We start from the raw sequence: 22118 nt of genomic DNA, 5'->3' as shown, positions 1-22118 counted from the left end.
TGACCGTATTCCCTATGTAGTGTACTACTTATGACCAGGGTCTGTAGGGCATTATATAGGGTCCCATTTGGGATGCAGCCGTGGTTTAATCACCTCCAGAGCGTCTCTTTACACCTGGAGACAGAGCCCACGCTTCCTGTCTGGTTTCTGCCCGTTCAGCAGTTCATATCAGCAGTTCCCCTTTATCTACTGTTCTGCCAGTTTTACCAGCCTCATGCAGCACCATCACTTGGCATCAGCTCTTCCCTTCTCTCACTTCCTGGGGGGCTGCAACCTGTGATTCCTCTCTCATCACATGGATCTGTCTCTCTCTCGATCTGTCTCTCTCTCTCTCTCTCTCTCTCTCTCTCTCTCTCTCTCTCTCTCTCTCTCTCTCTCTCTCTGTCTTTCTCTCTCAGATCTCTCTCTCTCTGTCTTTCTCTCTCAGATCTCTCTCTCTCTCTCTCTCTCTGTCTCTGTCTCTCTCTGTCTCTCTCTCTCTCTCTCTCTCTCTCTCTCTCTCTCTCTCTCTGTCTCTCTCTCTCTCTGTCTCTGTCTCTCTCTGTCTCTGTCTCTCTCTCTCTCTCTCTTTCTGTCTCTGTCTCTCTCTCTCTCTCTGTCTCTGTCTCTCTCTGTCTCTCTCTCTGTCTCTCTCTGTCTCTGTCTCTCTCTGTCTCTCTGTCTCTGTCTCTGTCTAGGTCTAGGTCTAGGTCTCTGTCTCTCTCTCTCTCTGTCTCTCTCTCTCTCTCTCTCTCTCTCTCTCTCTCCAGCTCTCCCCCCCCCCCCCCCACTGCCAGCTGACTTCCAAAACATTGCCTTGTAAGCAGAACTCGCAGCACCCGCAGCGGTACTGCTTGTATCGGGAAAACTTTGTAGAAATAATTCTCCGCAAACTGTGATACTAATCAAACACACACAGCGTGTATTAAAACAAAAGCAATTCCCTCCTGTTTTACAGACCTCTTCTCTGTTTTACAGACCTCTTCTCTGTTTTACAGACCTCTTCTCTGTTTTACAGACCTCTTCTCTGTTTTACAGACCTCTTCTCTGTTTACAGACCTCTTCTCTGTTTTACAGACCTCTTCTCTGTTTACAGACCTCTTCTCTGTTTTACAGACCTCTTCTCTGTTTACAGACCTCTTCTCTGTTTTACAGACCTCTTCTCTGTTTTACAGACCTCTTCTCTGTTTTACAGACCTCTTCTCTGTTTACACTTCTCTGTTTACAGACCTCTTCTCTGTTTTACAGACCTCTTCTCTGTTTTACAGACCTCTTCTCTGTTTTACAGACCTCTTCTCTGTTTACAGACCTCTTCTCTGTTTACACTTCTCTGTTTACAGACCTCTTCTCTGTTTTACAGACCTCTTCTCTGTTTACAGACCTCTTCTCTGTTTTACAGACCTCTTCTCTGTTTTACAGACCTCTTCTCTGTTTTACAGACCTCTTCTCTGTTTACAGACCTCTTCTCTGTTTACAGACCTCTTCTCTGTTTTACAGACCTCTTCTCTGTTTTACAGACCTCTTCTCTGTTTTACAGACCTCTTCTCTGTTTTACAGACCTCTTCTCTGTTTTACAGACCTCTTCTCTGTTTACAGACCTCTTCTCTGTTTTACAAACCTCTTCTCTGTTTTACAGACCTCTTCTCTGTTTTACAGACCTCTTCTCTGTTTACAGACCTCTTCTCTGTTTTACAGACCTCTTCTCTGTTTTACAGACCTCTTCTCTGTTTACACTTCTCTGTTTACAGACCTCTTCTCTGTTTTACAGACCTCTTCTCTGTTTACAGACCTCTTCTCTGTTTTACAGACCTCTTTTCTGTTTTACAGACCTCTTCTCTGTTTACAGACCTCTTCTCTGTTTACAGACCTCTTCTCTGTTTACATACAGACCTCTTTCTCAGTTGAAACAGCAGCATGCTGTTGGATACCGTGGGGGACAATAGTCAGTAGAGTGGTGTTACTGGGCAGGGGAAACAGTAGTCAGTAGAGTGGTGTTACTGGGCAGGGGAAACAGTAGTCAGTAGAGTGGTGTTACTGGGCAGGGGAAGCAGTAGTCAGTAGAGTGGTGTGACTGGGCAGGGGAAACAGTAGTCAGTAGAGTGGTGTTATTGGTCAGGGGAAGCAGTAGTCAGTAGAGTGGTGTTACTGGTCAGGGGAAGCAGTAGTCAGTAGAGTGGTGTTACCGGGCAGGGGAAACAGTAGTCAGTAGAGTGGTGTTACTGGGCAGGGGAAACAGTAGTCAGTAGAGTGGTGTTACTGGGCAGGGGAAACAGTAGTCAGTAGAGTGGTGTTACTGGGCAGGGGAAACAGTAGTCAGTAGAGTGGTGTGACTGGGCAGGGGAAACAGTAGTCAGTAGAGTGGTGTTACTGGGCAGGGGAAGCAGTAGTCAGTAGAGTGGTGTTACTGGGCAGGGGAAACAGTAGTCAGTAGAGTGGTGTTACTGGGCAGGGGAAGTAGTCAGTAGAGTGGTGTTACTGGTCAGGGGAAACAGTTGTCAGTAGTCAGTAGAGTGGTGTTACTGGGCAGGGGAAACAGTAGTCAGTAGAGTGGTGTTACTGGTCAGGGGAAACAGTAGTCAGTAGAGTGGTGTTACTGGGCAGGGGAAACAGTAGTCAGTAGAGTGGTGTTACTGGGCAGGGGAAGCAGTAGTCAGTAGAGTGGTGTTACTGGGCAGGGGAAACAGTAGTCAGTAGAGTGGTGTTACTGGTCAGGTGATCAAAACAAAGGCATGATTTCAGAGAAATAGACTGCGTACCAAATGTCACTCTGTTCCCTACATAGAGCACTACCCTATCATGCCCTGGTAAAATAAAAAATAGGGCACTTTAAAGGGAATAGGGTAAGATTTGCCAGAGTGCTGGATTTGACAGCTAGTTTTCCTGGGGTCTGAGACACAACCAAAAATACATTTACAGAGAAAAGACTAAAATTTACGTTAGGGCTGTGCCTGACAAAAAAATGATTGGTCAACCTAGAGAAGTCTTGTTCTTTCGTCCAATCGAAAATGTGTATTTTTCCCTATGTAAATAATCTATATGTAGAATATTGAGCTTGTCTGATGCTTTAAGCACACTGTGATTCATTTTATATGCACATTTTCGTGGAACAGTTTAATTTAATTTATTATAAAGTCTTCTTTTCTCAAAATCATTATCATGTGGTTAATCAAAAAAGAAGCCAACAAATAAAAACATTTCAGCCTGCAGGTAGAAAGTATCCTGATTTCAAAATAAATATCACATTGGCTATGCATGGCTTGTCTGCAAGGAACTTGAAACGTTGTCTCAACTGAAGGGTTCCTTCCGTCTGAAGCTTCTGCTACCAAATTTGCAACATTGTATCCTTCTCCAGTGAGCTCTGGACAGACACAGCTGTAGGCTATTTGCACAAGGGATAAGAAGTAATCAGTTAGGCCTATTTTATGACGTTTCCACCGGATCAGAGAATTACATTTTCTCCCCCTTTCACGCTGAGATGAGTGTTTTTTAGTTTTTTTTTTAAGAGAGCTAGAAAGATTTTTCAAATAGGTTACATTGAGGAGCTATTGTCATTCTCAATAGATGTGAAAACATACTTTGTTTTCTTGCTGTTTGAGGTGAAGAAAACATTTATTTGAGAAGTTCCACAGTGGTGGTGAGTTAAGACAATCAGTAATACTATCAGATCTCCCAAATTGACGTATTTGTAGGCCTACATTTGCAGGCCAGGTAGCCTATAGGCCTACTTCTATGTATAATCAGGCCAGGTAGCTTATAGGCCTACTTCTATGTATAATCAGGCCAGGTAGCCTATAGGCCTACTTCTGTGTATAATCAGGCCAGGTAGCCTATAGGCCTACTTCTATGTATAATCAGGCCAGGTAGCCTATAGGCCTACTTCTGTGTATAATCAGACCAGGTAGCCTATAGGCCTTACTTCTATGTATAATCAGGCCAGGTAGCCTATAGGCCTACTTCTATGTATAATCAGGCCAGGTAGCCTATAGGCCTACTTCTATGTATAATCAGGCCAGGTAGCCTATAGGCCTTACTTCTATGTATAATCAGGCCAGGTAGCCTATAGGCCTACTTCTATGTATAATCAGGCCAGGTAGCCTATAGGCCTACTTCTATGTATAATCAGGCCAGGTAGCCTATAGGCCTTACTTCTATGTATAATCAGGCCAGGTAGCCTATAGGCCTTACTTCTATGTATAATCAGGCCAGGTAGCCTATAGGCCTTACTTCTATGTATAATCAGGCCAGGTAGCCTATAGGCCTACTTCTATGTATAATCAGGCCAGGTAGCCTATAGGCCTTACTTCTATGTATAATCAGGCCAGGTAGCCTATAGGCCTTACTTCTATGTATAATCAGGTGCACGTCCGTACTCAACATTGACAGGAGAGCTACAGACAATCGACAATGAATAAATTGAGAACTCCTAAGTGGAATGAAATAAACCAAAAACATTTTCCTCACAAGTGTAGCTTAGGTTGTGCGGTCTGTAAACAACGTGTCCACTCTGACAATGAGAACGGTGAAAGACTGTAACCAAACAAACATTGTAGATTAGAAATTATGGGAATTAACGGTAAATGTACTACTGGTGTGCCATCCCTGCGGCCTCTCCAATGGATTCGTCCACTGAGACAGGCGTGAATCAGACCAGTACCAGTCAAAAGTTTGGACACACCTACTCATTCAAGAGTTTTTCTTTATTTAAAAAAATAATAATTCTACATTGTAGAATAATAGTGAAGACATCGAAACTATGAAATAGCACAGATGTAATCATGTAGTAACCAATACATTATTAAACAAATCAAAATATATTTTAGATTCTTCAAAGTAGCCATCCTTTTTCTTGATGACAGCTTTGCACATTCTTGGCATTCTCTCAACCAGCTTCACCTGGAATTTCTTTCCAACAGTCTTGAAGAAGTTCCCACGTGCTGAGCACTTATATGTTATTGTGTGTGTGTGTGTTTGTGTTGCTTCACAGTCCCCACTGTTCCATAAGATTATTATTTTTTTTTTACAACTTTACTGCTTGTATGAGTTATTTGATGTGGAATAGAGTTTCATGTAGTCATGGCTCTATGTTATAGTTTTGATGTCTTCACTATTTCACTACTATTATAGAAAATAGTTCAAATAAAGAAAAACATTTTGAATCAGGAAGTGTGTCCAAACTGTTGACCGGTAGTGGATTTGGGATGTGTAGTGTCAGTGTTTGTTGCTGACATGTCATGCCTAAGTTTGATCATCTTGCCAAATTAAAAAAATCATTAAAGTACTTATCAGTGGGTTTTGTGATGATTCAATTAATGATTTTGCCCAAAAAGTTTGCCTTTTTTGGCCAAAAATTCATTCAAGATGCTCAAGTTTTTTACTATCATTCATATAATTTATCATTGTTTCATAGTGTATTAGCTTCTTCTTTGTATTCAGTTTAGTCACACGATTTCTCAATTTGCAGTACGTTTTCCAGTCGGTTGTGCAGCCAGACTTATTTACCATTCCTGTTGCCTCATTCCTCTCCAACATACAGTTTTTCAATTCTTCATCAATCTAAGGGGATTTAACAGTTTGTACAGTCATTTTCTTATTGGGTGCTTATTAGTAAATGGAATAAGCAATTTCAAGTAAATAATCTGGATGCTCCTTATTAATCACATCAGACCAATAAATATTTGTAATATCATCCACATAGCAGTCACAGCACTATTGTATACCCAGCTTTTGGAACTTTGGCTTTCCTGGATATAGACACTATATTGTGATCACTGCATCCAATGGGTATGGATACAGCTTTAGAACAAAGTTCTACAGTATTAGTAAAAATGTGATCAATAGATGTGGATGATCGTGTTTCTGTAGTGTTTGTAAACACCCTGGTCGGTTGATTAAACCAGATTACAGGCACTGGTTACAGTGAGAAGCTTCCTCTTGAGAGGACAGCTTGATGAAAACCAGTCAAAATTCAGTTCCTCAAGAAAGTAGTGGAGAGGATTTAGTGACCAAAGGGAGAAATTTAAAGACTAGTAGATACCTCTGATGTACAGGCCTATTCTCTCTCATCATCTCTTTCTTGTAAGTTCTCTCTGTCTCTCTCTATCTCTGTGTCTCTCTCTCTGTGTCTCTCTCTCTCTCTATCTGTGTCTCTCTCTCTCTCTCTCTCTCTCTGTGTCTCTCTCTCTCTGTGTGTCTCTCTCTCTGTCTCTCTCTCTGTGTCTCTCTCTCTCTCTGTCTCTCTCTCTCTCTCTCTCTCTCTCTGTGTCTCTGTCTCTGTCTCTCTCTCTCTATGTCTCTCTCTCTGTGTCTCTCTGTGTCTCTGTCTCTCTCTGTCTCTCTCTCTCTCTCTGTCTCGCTGTCTCGCTGTCTCTCTCTCTCTCTGACTCGCTGTCTCTCTGTCTCTCTCTGTCTCTCTGTCTGTCTTTCTGTCTCTCTTTCTCTGTCTGTCTTTCTCTGTCTCTCTCTGTCTCTCTCTGTCTCTCTCTCTCTCTCTCTCTCTCTGTCTTTCTCTCTGTCTCTCTCTATCTGTCTCTCTCTCTCTGTCTCTCTCTGTCTCTCTCTCTCTGTCTTTCTCTCTGTCTCTCTCTATCTGTCTCTCTCACACTCTCTGCCTTGCTCAAGAGCAGAAAGGCAGATTTTTACACCTTGCAGGCTTTGGGATTAGAATTAGCTACCTTTCGGTTACTGCCTCTTAACGGCTACCTGCCGCCCAATATGACAACACGAAGGCCTAATGTTATAGCCTACAACATGATACAATCCAATTCACTCAAATGTATTTATAAAGCCCTTGTTACATCAGCTGATGTCACAAAGTGCTACACAGAAACCCAGCCTAAAACCCCAAACAGCAAACAATGCAGATGTAGAAGCACGGTGGCTAGGAAAAACTCCCTAGAATAGCAGGAACCAAGGGCAGTCCTCTTCTGGCTGTGCCGGGTGGAGATTATAATACTTTATGGCCATTAAGGCCAGATTGTTCTTCAAGATGTTCAAACATTCATAGATGCCGGGATTGAATCCCCGAGCTGACAAGGTAAAAATCTGTCCTTCTGCCCCTGAACTAGGCAGTTAACCCACTCTTCCTAGGCCGTCATTGTAAATAATAATTTGATCTTAACTGACTTGTCTAGTTAAATAAAGGTTAAATAAAAAAAGGAGTGAATATCAGTTGGCTTTGCATAGCTGAGCATTAAGAGATTGAGCGAGAGAGAGCGAGATGAAAACAGCAGATCTGGGACAAGCTAGCACGTCCTGTGAACAGGTCAGGGCTCCATAGCCCCAGGCAGAACAGTTGAAACTGGAGCAGCAGCATGACCAGGTGGCCCGGGGACAGCCAGGATTCATCAGGCCAGGTTGTCCTGTGGCATGGTCCTAGGGCTCACGTCCTCCGGGAGGGGAAGGAGAGATGGAGTGAAAGAGAATTAGAGGGAGCATACTTAAATTCACACAGGACACCAGATAAGACAGGAGAATTACACCAGATATAACAGACTGACCCCCACCCCCGACACATACTGTAGACTATTTCAGCATAGATACTGGTGGGGGTCGGGGACACTGTGGCCCTGTCCGACAATACCCCCGGACAGGGCCAACCAGGCAGGATATAACCCCACCTACTTTGCCAAAGCACAGCCCCCACACAGGCTTCAGCATGATCCAGTTCAGCTGGCCACCCTCCTCTCTCTGCTTGCCTAAGCCAGTGTAATTAATACTGTGGTATCCAGTAGGGCTGCAGGCGTGGGGATATAAATTCAAGAGGACAATTCTCATGTTGGCGCCAGCGGAGCCATTAGCCAACTGACACATCCTGTTGTGCTTTAGAATTGAGCTTACATTGTGCAGTTTTAAACATATAGGTAATAAGCATATTGTGACTAACTGAAGTACATGGTTCTTTCAAGAGGAGACTGACCTAACGTTCTACAGTGGCAAGAAAAAGCATGTGAACCCTTTGGAAATTCCTGGATTTCTGCTTAAATTGGTCATAAAATTTGATCTGATCTTCTTCTTGGTCACAACAATAGACAAACACAGTCTGCTTAAACTAATATCACACAAACAATGATACGTTTTCATGTCTTTATTGAACACACTGTGTAAACATTCACAGTGCAGGGTGGGAAAAGTATGTGAACCCTTGTATTTAATAACTGGTTGACCCTACTTTGGCAGCAATAAACTCAACCACAAATGTTTTCTGTAGTTGCGGATCAGACCTGCACAACGGTCAGGAGGAATTTTGGACCGTTCCTCTTTACAAAACTGTTTCAGTTCCACAATATTCTTGGGATGTCTGTTGTGAACTGGTCTCTTGAGGTCATGCCACAGCCTCTCAATTGGGTTGAGGTCAGGACTCTGACTGGGCCACTCCAGAAGGTGTATTTTCTTCTGTTAAAGCCATTCTGTTGTTGATTTACTACTGTGTTTTGGGTCGTTGTCCTGTTGCATCACCGAACTTCGGTTGAGCTTCAATTTGTGGACAGATAGCCTTATATTCTCCTGTAAAATGTCTTGATAAACTTGGGAATTCATTTTTCTGTCTGATAGCAAGTTGTCCAGACCCTGAGGCAGCAAAGCAGCCCCAAACCATGATGCTCCCTCCACCATACTTTACAGTTGGGATGAGGTTGATGTTGGTGTGCTGTGCCTTTTTTTCTCCACACATAGTGTTGGGTGTTCCTTCCAAGCAACTCAAGTGTAGTTTCATCTGTCCACAGAATATTTTGTCAGTAGCCCTGTGGAACGTTCAGGTGCACTTTTGCAAACTTCATGCCTGTAGCAATGTTGTTTTTGGACAGCAGTGGCTTCTTCCGTGGTGTCCTCCCATGAACACCATTCTTGTTTAGTGTTTTACGTATCGTAGACTCTTCAACAGAGATGTTAGCATGTTCCAGAGATTTCTGTAAGTCTTTAGCTGACACTCTAGGATTCTTCTTAACCTCATTGAGCATTCTGTGCTGTCCTCTTGCAGTCCTCTTTGCAGGATGGCCTCTTCTAAGGAGAGTAGCAACAGTGCTGAACTTTTCCATTTATAGACAATTTGTCTTACCGTGGACGGATGAACATTAAGGCTTTTAGAGATACTTTTGTAACCCTTTCCAGCTTTATGCAAGTCAACCATTCTTAACCTTAGGTCCTCTGAGTCCTCTGAGACCCTTAACCTTAGGTCCTTGTTCGAGGCATGGTTGACATCAGGAAATGCTTCTTGTGAATAGCAAACTCAAATGTTGTGAGTGCTTTTTATAGGGCAGCTCCAACCAACATCTCCAATCTCGTCTCATTGATTGGACTCCAGGTTAGCTGACTCCTGACTCCAATTATCTTTTGGAGGAGTCATTATCCTAGGGGTTCACAAACTTTTTCCAACCTACACTGTGAATGTTTAAATTATGTATTCAATATAGACAAGAAAAATACCATAATTTGTATGTTATTAGTTAAAGCAGACTGTGTTTGTCTATTGTTGTGACAGATGAAGATCAGATCAAATTTGATGATCACTTTATGCAGAAATCCAGGTATTTCCAAAGGGTTCACATACTTTTTCTTGCCACTGTACTTGGCTAGTTTCACCCTATTCCCTCTGCAGGGCTGAGCAGGGCTGAGCAGGGCTGGGGAGCTGCAGGGCTGAGCAGGCTGAGCAGGGGTGAGCAGGCCTGGGGTGCTGCAGGGCTGGGGAGCTGCAGGGCTGAGCAGGGCTGGGGAGCTGCAGGGCTGAGCAGGGCTGAGCAGGGCTGGGGAGCTGCAGGGCTGAGCAGGGCTGGGGAGCTGCAGGGCTGGGGAGCTGCAGGGCTGAGCAGGGCTGGGGAGCTGCAGGGCTGAGCAGGCTGAGCAGGGCTGGGGAGCTGCAGGGCTGAGCAGGGCTGGGGACCTGCAGGTCTGAGCCGGGCTCGGGACCTGCAGGGCTGAGCCGGGCTGGGGACCTGCAGGGCTGAGCCGGGCTGGGGACCTGCAGGGCTGAGCCGGGCTGGGGACCTGCAGGGCTGAGCAGGGCTGGGGAGCTGCAGGGCTGGGGAGCTGAAGGGCTGAGCAGGGCTGGGGAGCTGCAGGGCTGAGCAGGGCTGGGGAGCTGCAGGGCTGAGCAGGGATGGGGAGCAATGTGCTGAGCAGGCCTGGGGAGCTGCGGGGTTGAGCAGGGCTGGGGCGCTACGGGGCTGAGCAGGGCTGGGGAGCTACGGGGCTGAGCAGGGCTGGGGAGCTACGGGGCTGAGCAGGGCTGGGGAGCTACGGGGCTGAGCAGGGCTGGGGAGCTGTGGGGCTGAGCAGGGCTGGGGAGCTACGGGGCTGAGCAGGGCTGGGGAGCTGCGGGGCTGAGCAGGGCTGGGGAGCTACGGGGCTGAGTAGGGCTGGGGAGCTATTGGGCTGAGCAGGACTGAGCAGGGCTGGGGAGTTGCAGGGCTGAGCAGGGCTGGGGAGCTACTTTGCTGAGCAGGGCTGGGGAGCTGCAGGGCTGAGCAGGGCTGGGGAGTTGCAGGGCTGAGCAGGGCTGAGCAGGGCTGGGGAGCTACGGGGCTGAGCAGGGCTGGGGAGCTACGGGGCTGAGTAGGGCTGGGGAGCTACGGGGCTGAGCAGGACTGAGCAGGGCTGGGGAGTTGCAGGGCTGAGCAGGGCTGGGGAGCTACTTTGCTGAGCAGGGCTGGGGAGCTGCAGGGCTGAGCAGGGCTGGGGAGTTGCAGGGCTGAGCAGGGCTGAGTAGGGCTGGGGAGCTACGGGGCTGAGCAGGGCTGGGGAGCTACGGGGCTGAGTAGGGCTGGGGAGCTACGGGTCTGAGCAGGACTGAGCAGGGCTGGGGAGCTACTTTGCTGAGCAGGGCTGGGGAGCTGCAGGGCTGAGTAGGGCTGGGGAGCTACTTTGCTGAGCAGGGCTGGGGAGCTGCAGGGCTGAGTAGGGCTGGGGAGTTGCAGGGCTGAGCAGGGCTGGGGAGCTACTTTGCTGAGCAGGGCTGGTTAGCTACTTGGCTGAGTAGGGCTGGGGAGCTACGGGGCTGAGCAGGGCTGAGCAGGGCAGAGCAGGGCTGGGGAGCTACTTTGCTGAGCAGGGCTGGTTAGCTACTTGGCTGAGTAGGGCTGGGGAGCTACTTTGCTGAGCAGGGCTGGTTAGCTACTTGGCTGAGCAGGGCTGGGGAGCTACGGGGCTGAGCAGGGCTGGGGAGTTGCAGGGCTGAGCAGGGCTGAGCAGGGCTGGGGAGCTACGGGGCTGAGCAGGCCTGGTTAGCTACTTGGCTGAGTAGGGCTGGGGAGCTACGGGGCTGAGCAGGGCAGAGCTGGGCAGAGCAGTGAGTCACTGTTTAAAGACTGGAATTCAGATGATTATTTGATTATGGTAATTATGACTCAACTAACTGCTGAGCAGCTGAGAGTGGAGGAGACTTAGAGCAGAGAGAGGCTGAACAGTAGACCTGGGATGTGTCTATGGGCCCTGGTCAGAAGTAGTGTACTATATAGTGAATAGGGTTCCATTTGGGACACATACCCGAGGTCTCCTCGGTCCACTGAGAGCTCCAAATGAGCGTCTGATAAAGTCAACTCACTGCTCTCTGAACTGTAGAGTCTCACACGCTGTATTAAGAGTTGTTGAAGGGCCCTTGTGTTCCTCTAAGTCAGTCCTCTACTGTTCTGACCTGTACCTACTGTACTTTGAGTAGAACCTCCTGGTCTGAATAAATAGTAGACACACACCGTGACTAGATTATCAGGAGAGATCCAAGAGAATGCAAAACACTGAAGGTTATTTGCTAGCCTGGTCCCAGATCTGTCTGTGCTGTCTTGCCAAATATTATGATCATATATTGGTAAGCCAGCGCAGATCTTGGACAGGGCTAGTTGTGTGCTGCTGTTATTTTCTGTCAGATTTGGCCCCCTCTCAGGGCAGCAACTAGATTCATTCCTCATTACTACTATCAGACTGGGTACAGCAGGACTGGGCTGGGCTCCTTGGCTGGACTGGGCTTGTCAGTAGGACTGGGCTGGGCTCCTTGGCTGGACTGGGCTGGGCTCGTTGGCAGGGCTGGGCTCCTCGGCAGGGCTGGGCTGGGCCCCTCGGCTGGGCTGGGCAGGGCTCCTCGGCAGGGCTGGGCTGGGCTCCTCGGCTGGGTTGGACTGGGCTGGGCCCCTCGGCTGGGCTGGGCTGGGCTCCTCGGCAGGGCTGGGCTGGGCTCCTCGGCTGGACTGGGCTGGGCTCCTCGGCTGGGCTCCTTGGCTGGGCTGCTCCTCGGCTGGGCTCCTCGGCTGGGCTCCTCGGCTGGTCTCCTCAGCTGGGCTGGGCTGGGCTCCTCGGCTGGGCTGGGCTCCTCGGCTGGGCTGGGCTTCTCGGCTGGACTGGGCTGGGCTCCTCGCCTGGGCTGGGCTGGGCTGGGCTCCTCGCCTGGGCTGGGCTGGGCTCCTCGGCTGAGCTGGGCTGGGTTCCTCGGCAGGGCTGGGCTGGGCTGGGCTCCTCGGCAGGACTGGGCTGGGATGGGCTTCTCGGCAGGGCTGGGCTGGGCTGGGCTCCTCGGCTGGGCTGGGCTGGGTTCCTCGGCAGGGCTGGGCTGGGCTGGGTTGGGCTCCTCGGCTGGACTGGGCTGGGCTCCTCGACTGGGCTGGGCTACTCGGCTGGGCTGGGCTGGGCTCCTTGGCTGGGCTGGGCAGGGCTAGGCTTCTCGGCAGGGCTGGGTAAAGTAACAATGGTGTATTTTATGATTAATCACATCGTCTCTATGCAATAGATTTAACACTAATAGGCCTGGTGATAGTGGTCAGGATTGGTCTTCCGTTGAGAAGGATTACCAGACTACTAACCATAGAGATCCTATTAAATTACTAGAGGGTCTATGTCATAATCCCTCAAAGTTCCATAGTGGGGTGGAAATAGCAGCCATATTGGTCAGGGAGAAATCCAAAACCAGCCTTGTTGGAATGAATCAGGCATAGGTGATGCATTTCCTGCTTGTACTGATGCAGGGAAATAAAACCACTCCACAAATTTCTTGTTAACAAACTATAGTTTTGGCAAGTCTGTTAGGACATCTACTTTGTGCATGACACAAGTAATTTTCCTAACAATTGTTTACAGACAGATTATTTTTCTGTATCACAATTCCAGTGGGTCAGAAGTTTACATACACTAAGTTGACTGTGCCTTTAAACAGCTTGGAAAATTCCAGAAAATTATGTCATGGCTTTAGAAGCTTCTGATTGACATCATTTGAGTCAATTGGAGGTATTTGGAGGTATTTCAAGACCTACCTTCAAACTCAGTGCGTCTTTGCTTGACATCATGGGAAAATCAAAAGAAATCAGCCAAGACCACAGAAAAAAAATTGTAGACCTCCACACGTCTGGTTCATCCTTGGGAGAAATTTCCAAACACCTGAAGGTGCAACGCGCACGATTGTTTGTACAGATGAACAAGTATAAACACCATGGGACCATGCAGCCATCATACCGCTCAGGAAGGAGACACGTTCTGTCTCCTAGAGATGAATGTACTTTGGTGCAAAAAGTGCAAATCAATCCCAGAACAACAGCAAAGGACCTTGTGAAGATGCTGGAGGAAACAGGTATGAAAGTATCTATATCCACAGTAAAATGAGTCCTATATCGACATAACCTGAAAGGCCGCTCAGCAAGGAAGAAGCCACTGCTCCAAAACCGCCACATAAAAGCCAGACTACGGTTTGCAACTGTACATGGGGACAAAGATTGTACTTTTTGGAGAAATGTCCTCTGGTCTGATGAAACAAAAATATAACTGTTTGGCCATAATGACCATCGTTATGTTTGTTAAAAAACGGGGGAGGCTTGCAAGCCGAAGAACACCATCCCAACCGTGAAGCACGGGGGTGGCAACAATGACCCCAAGCATACTTCCAAAGTTGTGGCAAAATGGCTTAAGGACAACAAAGTTAAGGTATTGGAGTGGCCATCACAAAGCCCTGACCTCAATCCAATAGAACATTTGTGGGCAGATCTGAAAAAGCGTGTGCAAGCAAGTAGACCTACAAACCTGACTCGGTTACACCAACTCTGTCAGGAGGAATGGGCCAAAATTCACCCAATTTATTGTGGGAAGCTTGTGGAAGGCTACCCGAAAAGTTTGACCCAAGTTAAACAATTTAAAGGGGGGGCTGTAAAAGTCCACTCCATGATAACAAATATAATATCAATGATAAAACTGTTAATATAATATGAATGACCACCTCTTCTCTCCCTCCTCTCAACTCTCCCTGGGCATGTGTAACATACATGGCTGCCTGGGATTTAATGCAAAACTACCTCTGTGAGGTTTAAGATTTTAGGTCTAGATCTAACAGCCACCTAAGGGGTTAGCTAACGTCATCATCCATGATAAACTATCTACGTTTAAACTGATGATTATGGAGCAATGGGAGCTTAGACTCTGCAGTTGTCCTACAGCTCTGCTGCCGAGGCTTAGCTGAACAGTGTAGTGTTGCTTGTCTCAGCCATTCTCTATCGCACTCTGTCTGTCTGTCTCTGTCTGTCTGTCTTCTCTCTTTCTGTCTGTCTGTCTTTCTCTCTGTCTCTCTGTCTGTCTGTCTGTCTGTCTGTCTGTCTGTCTGTCTGTCTGTCTCTGTCTGTCTGTCTGTCTGTCTGTCTGTCTGTCTGTCTGTCTGTCTGTCTCTCTTTCTGTCTATCTGTCTTCTCTCTGTCTTTCTGTCTCTCTCTCTATCTGTCTGTCTGTTCTCTCTCTATCTGTCTGTCTGTTCTCTCTCTTTCTGTCTCTCTCTATCTGTCTGTCTGTTCTCTCTCTATCTGTCTGTCTCTCTCTCTCCTGTCTCTCTCAATTCAATTCAAGGGGCTTTATTGGCATGGGAAACATGTGTTAACATTGCCAAAGCAAGTGAGGTAGATAATATACAAAAGGGAAATAAACAATAAAAATAAACAATAAACATTACACATACAGAAGTTTCAAAACAATAAAGACATTACAAATGTCATATTATGTATATATACAGTGTTGTAGCACTGTACAAATGGTTAAAGTACACAAGGGAAAATAAATAAGCATAAATATGGGTTGTATTTACAATGGTGTTTGTTCTTCACTGGTTGCCCTTTTCTTGTGGTAACAGGTCACATATCTTGGTGCTGTGATGGCACACTGTGGAATTTCACCCAGTAGATATGGGAGTTTATCAAAATTGGGTTTGTTTTCGAGTTCTTTGTGAATCTGTGTAATCTGAGGGAAATATGTCTCTCTAATATGGTCATACATTGGGCAGGAGGTTAGGAAGTGCAGCTCAGTTTCCACCTCATTTTGTGGGCAGTGTTCACATAGCCTGTCTTCTCTTGAGAGTCATGTCTGCCTACGGCGGCCTTTCTCAATAGCAAGGCTATGCTCACTGAGTACATAGTCAAAGCTTTCCTTAATTTTGGGTCAGTCACAGTGGTCAGGTGTTCTGCCACTGTGTACTCTCTGTTTATGGCCAAATAGCATTCTAGTTTGCTCTGTTTTGTTGTTAATTCTTTCCAATGTGTCAAGTATTTATCTTGTTGTTTTCTCATGATTTGGTTGGGTCTAATTGTGCTGCTGTCCTGGGGCTCTGTAGGGTGTGTTTGTTTTGGTGAACAGAGCCCCAGGACCAGCTTGCTTAGGGGACTCTTTTCCAGGTTCATCTCTCTGTAGGTCATGGCTTTGTTATGGAAGGTTTGGGAATCGCTTCCTTTTAGGTGGTTGTAGAATTTAACGGCTCTTTTCTGGATTTTGATAATTAGTGGGTATCGGCCTAATTCTGCTCTGCATGCATTATTTGGTGTTCTACTTTGTACACAGAGGATATTTTTGCAGAATTCTGCGTGCAGAGTTTCAATTTTAGTGTTTGTCCCATTTTGTGAAATCTTGGTTGGTGAGCGGACCCCAGACCTCTCAACCATAAAGGGCAATGGGCTCTATGAATGATTCAAGTATTTTTTGCCAAATCCTAATTGGTATCTTGCATTTTATGTTCCTTTTGATGGCATAGAATGCCCTTCTTGCCTTGTCTCTCAGATCGTTCACAGCTTTCTGGAAGTTACCTGTGGCGCTGAAGTTTAGGCCAAGGTATGTATAGTTTTTTGTGTGCTCTAGGGCAATGGTGTCTAGATGGAATTTGTATTTGTGGTCCTGGCGACTGGACCTTTTTTGGAACACCATTATTTTGGTCTTACTGAGATTTACTGTCAGGTCTGGCAGAATCTGTGCAAAAGATCTAGGTGTTGCTGTAGGCCGTCCTTGGTTGGTGAAGCACCAGATCATCAGCAAACAGTAGACATTTGACTTCAGATTCTAGTAGGGTGAAGCCGGGTGCTGCAGACTTTTCTAGTGCCCGCGCCAATTCGTTGATATATATATATATATTGAAAAGGGTGGGGCTTAAGCTGCATCCCTGTCTCACCCCATGACCCTGTGAGAAGAAATGTGTCGGTTTTTTTGCCCATTTTCACCGCACAATTGTTGTTTGTGTACATGGATTTTATAATGTTGTATGTTTTACCCCCCAACACCACTTTCCATCAATTTGTATAGCAGACCCTCATGCCAAATTGAGTCAAATACTTTTTTGAAATCAACAAAGCATGAGAAGACTTTTTCTTTGTTTTGGTTTGTTTGGTTGTCAATTAGGGTGTGCAGGGTGAATACATGGTCTGTTGTACGGTAATTTGGTACAAAGCCAATTTGACATTTGCTCAGTACATTGTTTTCATTGAGGAAATGGACGAGTCTGCTGTTAATGATAATGCAGAGGATTTTCCCAAGGTTGCTGTTGACGCATATTCCACGGTAGTTATTGGGGTCAAATTTGTCTCAACTTTTGTGGATTGGGGTGATCAGTCCTTGGTTCCAAATATTGGGGAAGATGCCAGAGCTAAGGATGATGTTAAAGAGTTTTAGTATAGCCAATTGGAATTTGTTGTCTGTATATTTGATCATTTCATTAAGGATACCATCAACACCACATGCCTTTTTGGGTTGGAGGGTTTTTATTTTGTCCTGTAGCTCATTCAAGGTAATTGGAGAATCCAGTGGCTTCTGGTAGTCTTTAATAGTTGATTCTAAGATTTGTATTTGATCCTGTATATGTTTTTGCTCTTTATTCTTTGTTATAGAGCCAAAAAGATTGGAGAAGTGGTCTCTCTCTTTCTGTCTGTGTCTCTCTGTTAGTCTCTGTCTGTATTCTCGCTCATCTCTCTCTTGCTTAAACTCTCACTTTTTCTCTCTCTCTCTCTGTCTCTCTCTCTCTTTCTCTGTCTCGCTCTCTCTCTGTCGCTCTCTGTCTCTGTCTTGCTCTCTCTCTCGCTCTGTCTTGCTCTCTCTGTCTCTGTCTTGCTCTCTCTCTGTCTCTGTCTTGCTCTCTCTCTGTCTCTGTCTTGCTCTCTCTCTGTCTCTGTCTTGCTCTCTCTCTCGCTCTGTCTTGCTCTCTCTCTCGCTCTGTCTTGCTCTCTCTGTCTTGCTCTCTCTCTGTCTCTGTCTTGCTCTCTCTCTGTCTCCCTCTCTGTCTCTCTGTGTGTTGTTTCTCCCCCCCCCCACACCATCTGCACCGTATTGAATCAGGAAGAGCAGTATCAGCAGCTTTAATGACCCTGTGTAAATAGGCTCAATAGGAACTAATGACAATGTTGTGAACAATGAAATAACATGGGATCCAATCCCAGGTAAACTACTCAACCAAATAATTGTTATGGGTTCAAGCAGCAAAGCCCTATTCTATTTCTTGGCGTTCATCATTATTAGGCAATTCCTCCCATGCGATTCAATGCCAACTAAACCAATGGTGGTGCTATAACAAGCGATTGAAAATGCAAACTTTGAAAGCTCACGCCCCTCACCACGTGTGATGTAGAGTCGTGAAACTTGGTACATAGGTCCGTCTCTTCACAAGGAACACATTTGCCTCAAGAACCCATGAGGTCTGCCTTAATGGATTTTCCACCATTTAGAATTTTTGTGAAAAACACTTCAAATGCACCGAATGACCGATCTGCACAGAATTTGATATATGGCCTTTATGGAGGTCTCTCAACACTATATTTTCCACTCTAGTATGTCAAACAACTGACCAATAAGCATTCATGTGGGCGTGGTCTGACACATAAATGCAGATAAATCAGACACTGATAATTGTATTGTAACAACTTGGCACACATGTTCCAAACACTGTCAAGACTCAACAAATGCCAGCACATTCAGCTCGACCACATGGTGGCGCAAAAACGGATGCATGTTTATATCTGTTGATCGGTTCGACTCAGAGTGAGGAAATTTGGCACAGGGATATGAGTCTAGCTAATCTGTTAAGGTTCTGTTTAGCCGCATGGTGGAGCAGTTGGACAGGGAAAACCATTCACGCAAGCTTATTGGCTCATAGTGGCCATATTGTTTGAGTTTGAGTCCTGCATTTGAAGACGTGTACATCGATGTTATATATATATATATATATACCAAATTTGGTGCCAATCGGTCCAGCAGTTATGGAGAAGAAGACGTTTAAAGTTGTCAACATCATTTGAAAATGGTCCAAAATACATCAAAAGCTAATTGCATGATCTGTTCGATGTTGAGTTCTGATATTTGGCAAGTGTGGTAAGGAGTACAGTGGTAGCTCATCCTAGGGGAATGTGTCCAATTTGTCCTGATGGTTACACAGTAGACCCACAGCTTGAACCCTGGCATTGCTGCTAGCAGCTATTTTCTCTGGTTGGTTTTTCCCATTCAGCTATTGCCATGACGACAGACGAGGCGACAGAGAGCCAGCATCAGAAGAAACCCAGCCAGCAGGAGGCGGAGCAGCATCAGGTCACGCCTCCTGACCACGGACCCTCTGAGTCCCAGGCCGCCACCAGCCCCGCCACCTCGCCCCAGAGCACTGGTTCGCCCTCGTACTCCTCTCCCCAGGAGGAGGTGCAGCTGAGACCCCGTCGGCGCACCTCAGCTGGCCGCGGCCTCTCGCGCCTCTTCTCCTCCTTCCTGAAGAGGCGTTCCCAGTGCGAGGAGGACGGGGGAGAGAAGGGGGAGAAAGGAGGGGACGGGGAAGAGCCCAAGGCGCCCATCGCTGACTGTGAACCAGAGCTCAAGATCGAGGGTGATCAGAACCTTGACCTGCACTCGCTCAGCAGCAACGAGGCGCAGGTGAGATCCTATCCTAACCACCACACTGTTGTGTGTGTGTGTGTGTGTGTGTGTGTGTGTGTGTGTGTGTCCTGCAATAGGGCATTAATAAGAGTCAGTGTCAAAGTGGTGATTTGAGTCTTTTCCAGAAGAACATCAGCGTCTTTGAAGAATAGTACTGATTAGTACTGTTAAGTACTGATTAGTACTGTTAAGTACTGATTACTACTGTTAAGTACTGTGAAGTGTTTTTTGTCGGATTACAGTACAGGATGTTTTTGTCATGTGTCAATGAATGCGTTTTTGGATATAAATATAACATTGATTGTGTTTAAAATGTGTCGTGTCTTTTTCCTCCAGCTTGTCCAGGTAGACCAGAAGGAAGACCCCGAGAAAGACTCTGAGGTAGAGGGCGGAGAGACCGATAAGAAGAAAAGAGAAGAGGACAGTGCCCAGGGGAAGGAGAAAGAGGAGGAGGAGCCTGAGGGAGAAGGAGAGAAAGAGGGAGTAGAGAAGACAACAGAGGAAGACGCTCAACCTCCTAAGCCTCCCCGTCGACCCAGGATCATGCAGATTAAAGTTACACTGCTGGACGACACTCTGTTTGAGTGTGAGCTGGAGGTAAGTCCCAATATTACCAAATCATTCCTTTATTCTAGTTGGAAACCTGGAATACATAGCCTGGGAGATCCAGGATGGTTTGTGCTGTCTAGACAAATCTCATGGAATCGTCATGTTTGACAGGGCTGTTTGACAGGGCTGTTTGACAGGGCTGTTTGACGGGGCTGGTTGACAGGGCTGGTTGGCAGGGCTGGTTGACAGGGCTGGTTGACAGGGCTGGTTGACAGGGCTGGTTGACAGGGCTGTTTGACATGGCTGGTTGACAGGGCTGGTTGGCAGGGCTGGTTGACAGGGCTGTTTGACATGGCTGGTTGACAGTGCTGGTTGACAGGGCTGGTTGGCAGGGCTAGTTTACAGGGCTGTTTGACAGGGCTGTTTGACAGGGCTGTTTGACAGGGCTGTTTGACATGGCTGTTTGACAGGGCTGGTGGACAGGGCTGGTGGACATGGCTGGTTGACAGGGCTGGTTGACAGGGCTGGTTGACAGGGCTGTTTGACAGGGCTGGTTGACAGGGCTGGTTGGCAGGGCTGGTTTACAGAGCTGTTTGACATGGCTGGTAGACAGTGCTGGTTTACAGGGCTGTTTGACAGGGCTGGTTGGCAGGGCTGTTTGGCAGGGCTGGTTTACAGGGCTGTTTGACAGGGCTGGTTGGCAGGGCTGGTTTACAGGGCTGTTTGACAGGGCTGGTTGACTTGGCTGTTTGACTTGGCTAGTTGACAGTGCTGTTTGACTTGGCTGGTTTACAGGGCTGTTTGACAGGGCTGTTTGACAGTGCTGTTTGACTTGGCTGGTTGACATGGCTGGCTGACTTGGCTGGTTGACTTGGCTGGTTGACTTGGCTGTTTGACAGGGCTGTTTGGCATGACTGGTTGACAGGGCTGTTTGACTTGGCTAGTTGACATTGCTGTTTGACTTGGCTGGTTGGCATTGCTGGTTGACAGTGCTGTTTGACTTGGCTGGTTGACATGGCTGGTTGACAGTGCTGTTTGACGTGGCTAGTTGACGTGGCTAGTTGACAGGGCTAGTTGACATTGCTGGTTGACAGTGCTGGTTGACAGGGCTGGTTGACAGGGCTGTTTGACAGGGCTGGTTGACTTGGCTTGTTGACTTGGCTGGTTGACAGAGCTGGTTGACAGGGCTGTTTGACAGGGCTAGTTGGCATGGCTGGTTGACAGGGCTGTTTGACTTGGCTGGTTGGCATTGCTGGTTGACAGGGCTGGTTGACAGGGCTGGTTGACAGGGCTGGTTGACAGGGCTGTTTGACAGGGCTGGTTGACTTGGCTTGTTGACTTGGCTGGTTGACAGGGCTGGTTGACAGGGCTGTTTGACAGGGCTAGTTGGCATGGCTGGTTGACAGGGCTGTTTGACAGGGCTAGTTGGCAGGGCTGGTTGACAGGGCTGTTTGGCATGACAATTCCATATGATTTGGCAAGACAACACAACCATCCCTGGGATCTCCAGGCTAGGGATACATCCAGTATTGAATAAAACGAGCCTCCACCACTACTCAGGCAATGTTTTTGTCATTGGTCAGCAGCAGCCTATCTTCCTCTCTCCTAATTCATGTTCTACTGCATTAGGAACCTACAGTTAATGGATACGTCCCAATTGACATCCTACAGTGCCTTGCGAAAGTATTCGGCCCCCTTGAACTTTGCGACCTTTTGCCACATTTCAGGCTTCAAACATGAAGATATAAAACTGTATTTTTTTGTGAAGAATCAACAACAAGTGGGACACAATCATGAAGTGGAACGACATTTATTGGATATTTCAAACTTTTTTAACAAATCAAAAACTGAAAAATTGGGCGTGCAAAATGATTCAGCCCCCTTAAGTTAATACTTTGTAGCGCCACCTTTTGCTGCGATTACAGCTGTAAGTCGCTTGGGGTATGTCTCTATCAGTTTTGCACATCGAGAGACTGAAATTTTTTCCCATTCCTCCTTGCAAAACAGCTCGAGCTCAGTGAGGTTGGATGGAGAGCATTTGTGAACAGCAGTTTTCAGTTCTTTCAACAGATTCTCGATTGGATTCAGGTCTGGACTTTGACTTGGCCATTCTAACACCTGGATATGTTTATTTTTGAACCATTCCATTGTAGATTTTGCTTTATGTTTTGGATCATTGTCTTGTTGGAAGACAAATCTCCGTCCCAGTCTCAGGTCTTTTGCAGACTCCATCAGGTTTTCTTCCAGAATGGTCCTGTATTTGGCTCCATCCATCTTCCCATCAATTTTAACCATCTTCCCTGACCCTGCTGAAGAAAAGCAGGCCCAAACCATGATGCTGCCACCACCATGTTTGACAGTGGGGATGGTGTGTTCAGCTGTGTTGCTTTTACGCCAAACATAACGTTTTGCATTGTTGCCAAAATTGTTAAAAAAGTTTGAAATAGGCAATAAATGTCGTTCCACTTCATGACTGT

General features: G+C 46.8%; 1 protein-coding gene across 11 annotated transcripts in view; it reads left to right on the top strand.

The window, feature by feature from the left end:
* The window catches only part of epb41a (erythrocyte membrane protein band 4.1a), a 144488-nt gene that overhangs the window by 39158 nt on the left and 83212 nt on the right, over positions 1-22118 (top strand). For all 11 annotated transcript variants that reach the window (XM_036953525.1, XM_036953527.1, XM_036953535.1 and 8 more), the window contains exons 2-3: positions 18677-19089; positions 19429-19689. In XM_036953525.1, the coding sequence (XP_036809420.1) occupies positions 18685-19089; positions 19429-19689 (666 nt within the window). In that variant the 5' untranslated portion in view covers positions 18677-18684. The remainder of the gene's footprint in view (positions 1-18676; positions 19090-19428; positions 19690-22118) is intronic.

Source organism: Oncorhynchus mykiss, chromosome 18, assembly GCF_013265735.2.
Source record: "Oncorhynchus mykiss isolate Arlee chromosome 18, USDA_OmykA_1.1, whole genome shotgun sequence".
In the NCBI taxonomy this organism is placed as follows: domain Eukaryota; kingdom Metazoa; phylum Chordata; class Actinopteri; order Salmoniformes; family Salmonidae; genus Oncorhynchus; species Oncorhynchus mykiss.
This window is presented reverse-complemented; position numbering and strand designations above follow the sequence as displayed.